This window comes from Cupressus sempervirens, chromosome 5, assembly GCF_028749045.1.
Source record: "Cupressus sempervirens isolate cs-2001-9-10 chromosome 5, ASM2874904v1, whole genome shotgun sequence".
Taxonomy (NCBI): Eukaryota; Viridiplantae; Streptophyta; class Pinopsida; order Cupressales; family Cupressaceae; genus Cupressus; species Cupressus sempervirens.
This window is the reverse complement of record NC_143122.1, coordinates 193563890-193577497: the sequence shown is the minus strand read 5'-3', so window position 1 is coordinate 193577497 and position 13608 is coordinate 193563890. Positions and strand designations below refer to the sequence as shown.

The 13608-nt window shown below is 34.2% G+C and overlaps 1 protein-coding gene across 7 annotated transcripts in view; it reads left to right on the top strand.

Annotated features, from left to right (window-relative positions):
* Positions 1-13608, top strand: part of UVR8 (Regulator of chromosome condensation (RCC1) family protein) — a 267087-nt gene that overhangs the window by 149251 nt on the left and 104228 nt on the right. For all 7 annotated transcript variants that reach the window (XM_089829080.1, XM_089829077.1, XM_089829082.1 and 4 more), the window contains one exon: positions 11898-12071. In XM_089829080.1, coding sequence (XP_089685206.1) covers positions 11898-12071 — 174 coding nt within the window. The remainder of the gene's footprint in view (positions 1-11897; positions 12072-13608) is intronic.

Here is a 13608-nt window from a genome sequence, read left to right as displayed (position 1 = left end):
CTTACCTTAATTGATTTTAACAAATAATAATATCACTTAATATTATATTACTCTCTTAATTAAAATCATAAATAAATAAATACAAAGTGGCATTATTACATTAAGCATTATTAAACCAATAATGCCACCTTGCATATACTTATTTATAATTTAACCAAGATGATAATAAAACATTAAATAATATTAATAAATAAAAACCTTTCGTCTTTCACCCTCGATTTAGTATTTCTTCCTTTTCAGATTTCTTTTCCAATCGATGGAATGCAAATCGTATTTGAGAACTTGTAACGGCAGGAAGCCGTAAGGTCAGGTTTAATTTAATAAATATATTGGCCTTGTCGTCTATCGAGACATGGATATCCGTCTTCCATTCTTTCCGCAAAAGCTTCTATCACGCTGCTTAGTCACAATGCCATACATCCAAGTTCTCACATCCTTGCATTACTATCGTCGACTGTTCCTGTGGAAATTCTAAAGGCGACAACTGAGCTAAGATACAGTAACCCGACTGTAAGCCGTGAGTCCAGTAAGTAAGTGTTCTTAAGTTTTTCTTTTCTTCCATATTTCAATCATAGATCCTTGTCCTTTCTGAGTCGGTTTTTGATCCAAATCTTGAGTAGTATTTCACACAGCAATAATCTTACTGCTTACCTTATGTTCTGAACTCTTGTAAATGCCTTAAGTCTGTATTCAAGGTCACTACTTTAGCAGTTTGGTGTTTAATAGAGAAAGTCGGCCGTAAAAGTATTAATGTTTAAATACTCCTATTTTTTTCTTAAGAAACACCTTATGTTATCACTTTGAAAATTCTTTTGAAAATAAGATTATTCAATGATCAAACTGAACATGTTGAAGTCTGTAGATTTTTCATGTATATTTAACTTCGGATACATATGTCTTAACAATATAAGAACATTGTTCAATACTGAGTACCAAGGAATTTCATAGGCTGTAGAGCCAAAATCTTATGATTAGGTACATCATAAAACGGTTCAGGCACTGATGAGACACTGGTTTGATGACCTGTTGATGGTGTAGAGGTGTAGATGAACCTGATAAAAGAAAAACAAGAATGATATTAGTAATTGAAACTACACAATTAAATCTAATGCATTTTAGCTCATGCAAATCCACTTTTGAAATTAGTTGTCAAGTTGAGTGGTGGAGATTGGATTAGAAATCCACATTTGAAATCTTTAGCCAAGGCGATATTAGGTAGACTTGCCACAACAAATTGATCGCGTTGTTGTCCTGATGCTTTAGTTATTCACCCAAATGTCTGTTGGGACCTCAACCCACGTGAATACTTCGATGACTGGATCAATGAACATCCCAAGCCTGACCTCAGGGTAGGGAGGGTTGTTCTATTAAATTAGAACTTGTGGGGATAAGTAAAAAAGTCTGTGGTTGGGAGGTTAAGCCTATGATAATGCTTCTCCTCTCACCAAAGTCAGAGCTTGGACAACCAATCTGGAAAGTTTCTCAACTAAAACAGTATGTTCAATTTAACTTGTGTGTTAGTATTTTTCTTTTTTAGCTGAAAGTTTCTTTTAAGAAAAGTAGATGTTTTCTTAAAAATCTAGTTAGCTAATAGTAGCATATTAATTGCATTTTCATTTCAGTAAATATTTTAGATTTAATTTCAGTTGATTATGTCAAATAATAGATAATGATAATTTTGTTTGAAAATATTCAGATAAGACATTTTTTTTGTTGGAAATCTATGACATGTGATTGAAATACAAACCAGTTAGTTTATTGATGAAATTGGTTAGTAGAAAATCCAGAGGTTACATATGGTATTAGAGTGTTGGGTTCAACACTGAACCTAGGGCATATCACCTTCCTAAAATCTAATAAAAATTGAATACAGGATGCTAGTACGTAGAACACCTCGCAAGAAAACACATCCTATTTTTCCTTACCTCATCAAGAATATGACTAAGCGCGATTATTCTTGCTGTTTTGAGCCTCAAGATGATGAAACACTGAGTCAAGCCGTTCAACGTATGAAGAAGGAAAGAATTTGATAGACCCCTGCGAAGAAGGCAGCATACAGGAATAAACTAATTTTGGAGGAACGCTTAGCAGAACAATCCCCTCCTCCATTTTCATACATCGTGGATGGTATGAGACATGTACCAGGCAGAACCAGAAGTTGTAAAAGAAAAAAAAAGAAAAAAGAAAAAAGAAAAATAAATAAATATATATATATATATATATTCTATGGATGTAAAACGATGTCAGTAGAGGAATTTTGTAAATAAAAATTGCTTTGTTGAGCAATGGAAATGAAAATTTTGCTTTGTTGAGCAATGAGTCTAGTTTGTAAAAAAAAAGATTGCTTTGTTGAGCAATGGAAATGAAAATTTTGCTTTGTTGAGCAATGAATCTAGTTTGTTAAAAAAAGATTGCTTTGTTGAGCAATGGAAATGACAATTTTGCTTTGTTGAGCAATGAATTTAGCCTTGTAAATAAATATTGCTTTGTTGAGCAATGGATATAATCTTGTAAATCAAAGTTTGCTTAGTTGAGCAATGAAAATAAAACTTGTTATTGGCAAATAATTAGAAATTTTGAACAATAGAAGTGAAAATTTTCTTTTGAGCAATGAAAAATTAAAATTATAAATTTAACTGTGTAAACTAGCAGGTTGAAGACTTGAAATACAACATGAGTAACAACGAGAATGCAAAAAATCGAGAGATAGTTCGTGAGAATCATCAATCCTCTAACGAATTACTACTTCAAATTCTACAAGAAACACAACTAAAACTAGAAACTATGGAGAGAAGAATGAGCGAGATGGCAGCCTAGATGGGGCAACATCGTGAGGAAATACAAGACACACCCAGAGCCGAGACAGAAGTCTGAAGCTATAATAAAACCCTCTCCCCAAAACAAGTTGATAAACAAAAGAAAAAGGAAATTGTGGCTGACTTAGCAGCGGATGTTAAGAAAATTAAACCCCTAAGTTCTCTTCTATAGAGTCAGGAGAAGAAGTCGAGGCATGGCTGACAGAGATGGAGCAATACTTCGAGATCTGAAACTTTTCAGAAACCTCAAAGGTAGTTTGGGTTATATATCAATTCACTGGAGAAGCAACAACTTGGTGGGGAAACACCAAGGTGGAACTGAATATTAGATCCATTGACATTACATGGGAAAAATTTGTAGACATATTTAGAACACGATGGCTGACTCAAACTTTCTTTGGCTAGAAACTCATTGAATTTCAAAATTTGAAACAAGGGGATTTGTCAGTTCATAGATGGTGGGAGAAATTTACCAGCTTACTTAAATACGTACCACCCTACCAACAAGATACCAACCTAAAGGTAAGAAAGTTTATTATGGGACTGAATAACAGGATAGGGGGAGCTGTAGATGTCCTTGCACCGCGAACCATGGAAGAAGCCTTGGAAAAAGTTGTTTGACAAGAACATAAGATTAAAAAGGATGATTCTCTTCGGAACAATAAGAGAAAGAGTAATTGGAATTTAGAAGGTGCTGAATCTGGACCAGAAAGGAAGCAATTTAGGGACTTTAAGAACAATAAATTTGAAAACAAAAGCAACGGAAACAAAAACATTCAAGGAAATTTTCATGTGGGCAAAAGTGACAGGAATAATGAAGGAAGAGGACCACCGGGGGGTTGTTATATTTGCAAAGGGAACCACTATAGGAGACAGTGCCCTAATCTCAATCAGCCACAACACTCACCTTTGCCACAACAACAAGTTTTTCAATAGAGAATTCACGCAATAGATAATAGACAGGTGGAGCAATAGATAGGTCCTATCGAGACATCGGGTAAGATTTATGGAAACCCTGTAACTATAATTATTGATACCGGAGCAACTGAATGTTTTATTTCACCTAAACTGTTAAGTAGATTTCCAAAAAGAACTGGTTTTATGGAAAACCCATGGATGGTCGAATATGCAAACCAGTCAAGGGCCAAGGCAGAGCAATGCCTGTTTGAAGCTCAGGTTGATTTTCCAAACTTCTCTATAGGACTGAACTTATATGTAGCTCCATTGGGATCTTATGACATTATCATTGGCATAAACTGGCTCAGTGAATATAAGGCTAAGGTAGATTGCCTTGCCAAAACCGTCAATTGTGTGGATGATAGAGGTAGTTCCACAAGTATTTTAGGAATCAAACATGAAATTAGAGCTCAATAGATTTTAGCAATGCAACTTAAGAGATATGGAAGAAAAGGTTGTGAAATTTTCCCAGTAAAGGTTGAAGATACAAAAGAATCCACGTATGGGGATGATTATATCTATGAGGATGGAGAAAATAAGCAAAAATTAAAAGAATCATTTGAAGAAAAATATCCTTAGTTGAAGAACTGTCAAGATGTATTTCTTGAGGAACTTCTTGGTTTACCCCTTTCTCGGAAATTTGATTTTACTATAGACTTAATACTAGGAGTAGAACTTGTATCCAGAGCCCCATATAGGATGATCACCACAAAGCTAATGGAGTTACAGATACAATTGCAAGATATGATGGATAAGAAGATGATTCGACCTAGCGTCTCACCATGGGGAGCCCCTATGTTATTTGTAAGAAAGAAGGATGGAACCATGAGACTATGCATAGACTACAAAATGGTTAATAAAGTCACTATCAAAAATCGATACCCATTACTCAGGATAGATGAGCTCTTTGATCAAATGAAGGGTGCGATAGTGTTTTCAAAAATTGACTTAAGATCTGGTTACCATCAACTGCGAATTAAGGAAGAAGACATACACAAAACCGCTTTCAGAGCTAGGTATGGACATTATGAGTTCATTGCAACCATTTGGGTTAACTAATGCCCCTGCAACCTTCATGAACCTAATGAACAGTATATTTCACGATTGTTTGGACAAATTTGTGTTGGTATTTATAGATGATATTCTTAAATACTCTAAAAATGAAGAAGAACATCAGAGACATTTAGAGATAGTATTATAGAGACTTAGAGAACATAAGTTATATGGAAAGTTATCAAAGTGTGCCTTTTACTAGAAAGAAATATAGTACCTAGGGCATATAATTTCAGCGCAAGGTATACCAGTAGATCCATCTAAGATTAAAGCAATTAAAGAATGGCCCATACCTAGAAACGTATCTAAAGTTAGGAGTTTCATGGGGTTAGTTGGATTTTACAAGAAATTTATTAGGAATTTCTCAAGAATAGCTCATCCGATTACATCACTTCAAAAAAAGGGGAAAAAATTTGTTTTGACAGAAAAATGTCAATCAGCTGATGAGTTTTTGAAAGAAAAATTGACTACTGCACCTATTTTAAGGGTACCTGATCCACAGAAACCATTTGTGGTAATCATTGATGCTTCAGGTGAAGGATTAGGGGGTGTGTTAATGCAAGAAGAACAAGTCATTCCCTATGAGTCTAGGATGTTGAAAAATTACGAACAAAATTATGCACCACACGATCTAGAATTAGTAGCCGTAGTCCATGCTTTGCAAATGTGGAGGCATTATCTAATTGGGAAACCTTTTGAGCTTCGATTCAATCACCAAAGCTTAAAATATATATTCACTTAGCAAAATTTGAATGCAAGACGGAGGAGATGTTTTTGGCAGATTATGAGTTTGACATAAGTTACATCAAGGGAAAAGAGAATAAGGTGGCTGATGCATTAAGTCAAAGAAGACATATTTCACAAATGACTAAGGTAAAATTTCAGTTGAGGGATCAAATCTTACAACATTTAGAGCATGATGATTTTTACGCAAAAATTAGTATGGCACTTATTAGAGATCCACAAGACGCCAAGTATTTAGATTTTAACTTAGAGGAAGATGGATTGTTGAGATATCATCATAGGATTTATGTACCCAATCATCATGAGTTACGAAGATTAATTCTAGGGGAATATCATTTAGCCCCATATTCGGGACATCCGGGGGTAACAAAAATTTTATCTGACATAAAATCCTTATACTTTTGGAAAGGAATGAAAAGAGAGATAATTGAATATGTAGCAAGTTGTTTAGAATGTCATAGAGTGAAAGCGGAACATAGATACCCAACAGGATTGTTGCACCCAAATGAGGTACTTGAATGGAAGTGGCAAATGATATCCATGGACTTTGTACAGGGGTTGCCTATGGCCAAGAATCGACATAACACTATTTTGGTCGTGGTTGATAGATTGACTAAGGTTGCACATTTTATTCTAGGGAATTTATCTGTTTGAGGACCTAAGATAGCCCATAAGTTCATAAAAGAAATTTTCAGATTACACAGGGTTCCAGAGAAAATTATTTCAGATCAAGATACAAGAATTACTTCCAGATTTTGGCAGACACTATTTTCAGCCGTGGGTACTAAATTAAATATAAGTTCAGCTTATCATCTTGAAACAGATGGTTTAGATTACACTGTGTTCCAGAGAAAATTATTTCAGATTGAGATACAAGAATTACTTCTAGATTTTGGCAGACACTATTTTCAGCCTTGGGCACTAAATTGAATATAAGTTCAACTTATCATCTTGAAACAGATAGTCAGACAGAGTGAGTGAATCAGGTATTAGAGGACCTTCTAAGGGTTTATTGCATGGATCGACAATATCAATGGGAAACATACTTACCCTTGGTTGAATTTGCATATAATAACTCATATTTGTCTTCGATTAAAATGACTCCCTTCGAAGCCTTGTATGGCCATAAATGCAGAACCCCAGTACGTTGGAATCAATTAGAGGACAGGGTCATTATTGGGCTAGAAATGCTACAAGAGATGGAAGAACAAGTACTTCAGATCCGCTAGAGATTAAAAGAAGCAAATGATAGATAGAAAAGTTATGCTGATGCAAAAAGAACACCTAGGGAGTTTTCAGTAGGGGACAAGGTGTTATTGAGAGTTAAGCATCAAAAGAGTACTATTAATTTACACAAGAATGCTAAATTGGCCTCAGATATGTATTCGAAGTTTTGGAGGTTGTTAACCCAGTGGCCTACAGGATTGCTTTACCTCTAGCCCTTGCCAGGATGCATAACGTCTTGCATGTGCCTTACCTTAAAAAGTTTGTTAGTTATCATGAGCACATGATTGATTGGAAATTGTTTTAGGTGCGAGAGCCAGGGGTGGTAGAGGTAAAACCACTCAGAATACTCGAGGTACGTAAGCTACGCTTACGAAATTGAGAGGTAACTCAGTGCAAGGTCCAGTGAGACCAGTATTCAGAAGATAATGCTACATGGGAAGATTATCATGATATTTTTCAGAAATACCCTTATCTTTTTACAGAAACTGGAAACTGAATATTTTTCTTTTATTTTGAACTTTTAAATACAATTTGATATTATTTCATCGTGGGCAATGAAAAACCTAAGGGGGTGGGTATGTTACATCCCAAATTTTGCCCTAAAATTTTAAAGTTGTTTATGGCCATTGTTAAATCAATTAATTATAGCTGTTGCATTGATTTGATCATGTTAATGTGAAATTGAATCAGTTAATTATAACAGTTGCATTGATTGATCATGTTCATGTGAAATTGAATCAGTTAGTTATCGTTGTTGCATTGATTGATCATATTCATGTGAAATTGAATTAGTTAATTATAGCCGTTGCATCGATTTGTTTATCAAATGAAACTAGTCAGTTAAATTTAGTTGTTGTGTTCATGTGAAATGGAATTAGTTTATTTTAGCTGTTGTGTAATGAGATTTCCTAACGATCACTTGATGATTTTGCTTAGCAAATTATGAATCTTGAATTGATGTTTTGGCAAGAATGTTGATTAAAAATGTTTACAGGATGAAAGACCAGAGAGAGAGAGGGGAAGCATTACGAAACGAGGTCATTCGGAATGGGATGATCATATGATTCAGTGATTAGGAATGATAGGTTTGATCTAAAATTTGCCATGGCAAGGTTATTAGGGCTTGACAATATATTTCTTAGTGGAACATTGCATGAGCTAAAATTAAAAAATAAAAGAAAAATATAATTATTAAAATAAAACAAAATTCTTACCTTTATAGATTTTATTAAATAATAATATCACTTAACATTATATTACTCTCTTAATTAAAATCATAAATAAATACATACAAAGTGGCATTATTAAACCAATAATGCCACCTTGCAAATACTTATTTATAATTTAACCAAGATGATAATAAAACATTAAATAATATTAATAAATGAAAACCTTTCATCGTTCACCCTCGATTTAGTATTTCTTCCTTTCATATTTCTTTTCCAACCGATGGAATGCAAATCGTATTTGAGATCTTGTAACGGCAGGAAGCCGTAAGGTCAGGTTTAATTTAATAAATATGCTGGCCTTGCTGTCTATCGAGACATGGATATCCATCTTCTATTCTTTCCGCAAAAACTTCTATCACCCTGCTCATTCATAGCACTATACATCCAAGTTCTCATGTCCTTGCATTACTATCGTCGATTATTCTTGTGGAAATTCTAAAGGCAACAACTGAGCTAAGATACAGTAACCCGACTGTAAGCCGTGAGTCAAGGAAGTGTTTTTAAGATTTTCTTTTCTTGCATATTTCAATCATAGATCCTTGTCCTTTCTGAGTCGGTTTTTGATCCAAATCTTGAGCAATATTTCACACAGTAATAATCTTACTGTTTACTTTATGTTCTGAACTCTTGTAAATGCCTTAAGTCTGTATTCAAGGTCACTACTTTAGCAGTTTGGTGTTTAATAGAGAAAGCCGACTGTGAAAGTATTAATGTTTAAATACTCCTATACTTTTCTTAAGAAACACCGTATGCTATCACTTCGAAAATTCTTTTGAAAATAAGATTATTTAATCATCAAACTGAACATGTTAAAGTCTGTAGATTTTTCATGTATATTTAACTTCAGATACATATGTCTTAACAATATAAGAGCATTGTTCAATTCTGAGTACCAAGGAATTTCATAGGCTGTAGAGCCAGAATCTTATGATTAGGTACATGATATAATGGTTCAGGCACTGATGAGACACTTGCCTAATGACCTGTTGATGGTGTAGAGGTGTAGATGAACTTGATAAAAGAAAAGCAAGAATAATATCAGTAATTGAAACTACACAATTAAATCTAATGCGTTTTAGCTCATGCAAACCCACTTTTGAAATTAGTTGTCAAGCTGAGTGGCGGAGATCGTGTTATAAACCCACATCTGAAATCCTTTGGCAAGGCGATATTAGGTAGACTTGCCACAACAAATTGATTGCGTTGTTGTCCTGATGCTTCAGTTATTCACCCGAATAGCTGTTGGGACCTCAACCCACCTGAATACTCCGATGATTGGATCAATGAACGTCCCAAGCCCGACCTCAGGGTAGGGAGGTCCATTCTATTAAATTTGAACTTGTGGGGATAAGTAAAAGGGTCCGCGGTTGGGAGTTTAAGCCTATGATAATGCTTCTCCTCTCACCAAAGTCAGAGCTTGGACAACCAATTTGGAAAGTTTCTCAACTAAAACAGTATGTTCAATTTAACTTATGTGTTAGTATTTTTCTTTTCTAGCTGAAAGTTTCTTTTAAGAAAAAGTAGATGTTTTCTTAAAATGCTAGTTAGCTAATAGTAGCATATTAATTGCATTTTCATTTCAGTAAATATTTTAGATTTAATTTCAGCTGATTATGTCAAATAATAGATAATGATAATTTTGTTTGAAAATATTCAGATAAGATATTTTTTTTGTTGGAAATCTATGACATGTGATTGAAATACAAAACAGTTAGTTTATTGATGAAGTTAGTTCGTAGAAAATCCAGATGTTACAACTTGCTCCTATATATATACCATATTCATGTCTTGACTTCTATCCTAGCCAGCTTAGGTACCCAAATGTAACATCTATGGCTACTTAATTACCTAAATAAGATTGTAGTAATGATCATAAAACTAAATAAAAAGTTAAGGTAATCACAAGCTGAATACTCATGGCTTTGTGCAATCTATAAGGCTAAGGACGTAGTATAATATGTAATAGTATAAGGAGATATAAGGACTGATGAACGGTTTGATCCTAATGTTTTGTCTTGCTGATTAGGACATGCAGATAGTGTGTGGTGCAGGAGACTAAGTAGTCACTATATAAAAATTCTCAGAAGTCTATTATCTCTATTTATCAAATGAGAACAGCTATCCCATCTTTTAGAAATGTCTAATTAAAACTAAAGATGTATTTTGATAGTTAGTGATGTTGTTTGGATACTACTATTGACATCAACCAAATGTCTTTTGAGAGGCAATTTTCTTCTAGGTAAGCCTTAAAGTGTTTCCCATGCAAACAAGTTCTTAAGGACAAACATATCCTTACACTATCAAGAAATCTTCATCAATTCAATTGAAAAACTGTTTCCTTAAATCAGCTGGGTTATCGTTCATCGTCATATATCTGATTGGTTCATCTCTATGTTTAAAAGGTAGCCCGACAACTCTTAACACCCTACTTATCTCTAAATCAGTCCAACAAAGAGCTTGCAGTCAGATTTGTACACAAATATGATGTTGGCTTTTCCACTTCCTTCAGAATATCTTGTGTCAAAGCCTCATAGAATATAAACACATTGGGGAATGTACCTAGTAGCGGAGAAATTTCCAACATTTGTGTATTCACTAGGACATTAAAATATCATTTCGTTTTTCATTATATTGCTATTAAGTTGTGACTTCCTAGGCATTCATATAGCTTGCAGTATCGGACTCGGATAGTAGTTGGCAAGTCCAAAATTTTGTGATTGGGCAAATATCCTAGAAAACTTGGCAACTTAGAAAGCACTAGAAATTAAAATTTCTTATAATATTCTTTTTTTTGCAAAATTCAATTACAAATATATTAAATCAAAAAATGATATCTCCAAAATGGAAATGCAATGGCTTAAAGCCAATAACTTGTGTAAAAATGTGTTCTAACCAACATATTAGCCACCCAACATTTTACCCACACAGGTATTTGTATCCATTCTTTTCTTATGTCTACAAAAACTCGTATGTTAAATTTGTGGAAAGTAATAATAATAGAGCACTCCAAGAGTTCGCAAATACAAATGCAATGTTTTATAGCAAATAAAATGTGTAATAACATGCTTTACCCAACATTTTACCCACGTAGCTATTTGTACCCATCCTTTTCGTATGTCTATAAAAACTCGTGTGTTGTAAAAACTTGTGGAAAAATATTAATAGAGTACTCTCAGTTTGAAAATACTGGTGTATGAATGCTGGCAGTCAATACAAATGCAAAAGAAGCAAACTCTCACTAGAAAAGGTAACAGATCATGTCATGCCATATGAACACACCAAAAAAATTGGAGTTAATGTGTAATCATTGGAGTGACCTTTTTTTTTCTTTTTCTTTGTATTGTAATACTCCTCAACAAAAGAATGCTGATCTCTTACCATGTATGATGATGTGGATCTGAATTCTTGGGTTTAAGCAGTGAACATGATAAATAATGTGGCATACAAATTTCAGAGTAATTTGAAATGGCGAGCTATGAGGTTAAGGGGTGTAAGGTTCGGTTTCGCAACTGCTGGATACTTTACCCTATCTTGCAGAACATTCATGATGCCTTTTAAATTGATATTCTAGTTCTTGGTACTCAAATAGCATGAAGAAGAATAATTATATTGCTTGCAAAATAAAAACAGGTATTTACATTGCGCTCCACGTGAGTTAGGAATTTACTAAATGCTACTGATGGAACAACATTATGTATTGCTTCCAATGCTCATTAATAGTCTTAAAGGTTTTTTTTAAAGATGTTCAAGTTAGCCTTTGCATCAAACAGAAATTGGGAAAAATACATTGTGCGGTATCTCTCGAAAACAGAGAATTAAGTTTTGTTGTCACGCATTTCAGCTATATCATTCTATTTTATAACTTGTGCAGGATGAGAAATTCAGCATGATTGCTTGTGGATGGCGTCACACCATTACAGTTTCAGATTCAGGTAGTTTGTACACATATGGTTGGAGTAAGTATGGGCAGCTTGGACACGGTGATTATGAGGATCATCTTGTTCCATGTCGAGTGGAAGGTTTAAGAAATTCTCATATAGCTCAGGTTTGTTACCCAATGAATTCCATGGTATTGTAATTTCTTTGGTATCCACAGCATCTTTATTTTACATGCTGTCTATTTATATCATATGCTTATATTGAGTTCTGAAGTATGTTCTTGAAACTAATAATGCTCTTCTTGAGATATGCAAATATTAAAAGTTTAGGTTAGAATTATTGGATCACAACTGAACTAAAATCAACAGTTTTGATCTGTAGTTTTTGTTGAGTACTAAATTTAATTAATATGTGGATTAACTGTAAATGAGGTGTTAAATGATTATTTTATGAGGCATGATGATAGTGCCTTCTTCGTTTTTATGTTTCTTAAAATGGAACAACTCTATTCCAATATTCCTTAGAATATAGTGTATGGAAATAAATCAAGTGAGATTCTTATGGCATAAGAAGAGACTAAACTTGTTTAGGAAAATTCTTGGAGAGCTATAAATTAAAATTTCTACATTAGGTCTCAACAAGCAGCCATGAAAGCATTTATAGATCAACAACTGATGTACCAAAGATCAGCTATTTCATTATCCTTGGGGGTCGAACTAAGTTTTTGTAGAATTTGGAAACAACATTTAAATCTTGATCCACAAGTGGTGTTTAACATCGCATTTTACTGATGATTATTAGGCCCTACAATAATGCTACACTAGCACTGTTAGTTTCCCTGGGGTCATGAGGCCTTCCTGATTGCTTTGGACCAGGCTAAATTCTACTGATGATTATTAGGCTCTACAATAATGCTACACTAGCACTGTTAGTTTCTAGTTTCCCTGGGGTCATGAGGCCTTCCTGATTGCTTTGGACCAGGCTAAATTCTACTGATGATTATTAGGCCCTACAATAATGCTACACTAGCACTGTTTGTTTCCCTGGGGTCATGAGGCCTTCCTGATTGCCTCAGACCAGGCTAAATTCTTCTTGAATTTAGGTGATCCACCTTCTGAGCCCTGCAATCTAGTAGCTGAATAAGTGAATTTGTGTGCATGAAGTATCAAACACACGTGCAAAGTGAATTATTTTGAATTTTCTAGGACGATCTCCAACAATGGAATGTTAAGTCGATCACCATGAATCCTGAAACAAGGGACAGAATTTAATATTTGTAGTTGATGCTTTCTATATATGCAACTTTATTTTTCTGAGGATGTAGTTTGTGAACTATTGCATCTGTGAGTAAGATTAGTGTAAGGAGTCAAGATGATAATTCTGGATTCTATTGCTTTATGTCTTTCTTCTATGAATTATCGTGTTTTGGAATATGCAGCAAGTCATCGTTGATATGTGCTGGTGTTTTTTTATATTGCCAACTACAAACATGATTATTACAAAACACAGGGCGTTAGTAGCAAAGGTGGTTATAAGATAGTATACACTGAAGCAGATACACAAAAATTGATATACAATATGATTGGAGACTAGGAGCTTACAATAGTGATTAGAAGTCAACTTAATTTCAAGACATGGGAAGAAGGCTTTGCTGAAATGGAGATAGTGTTGGTGGGTATGAGGGAATCAAAAATATCATAAGT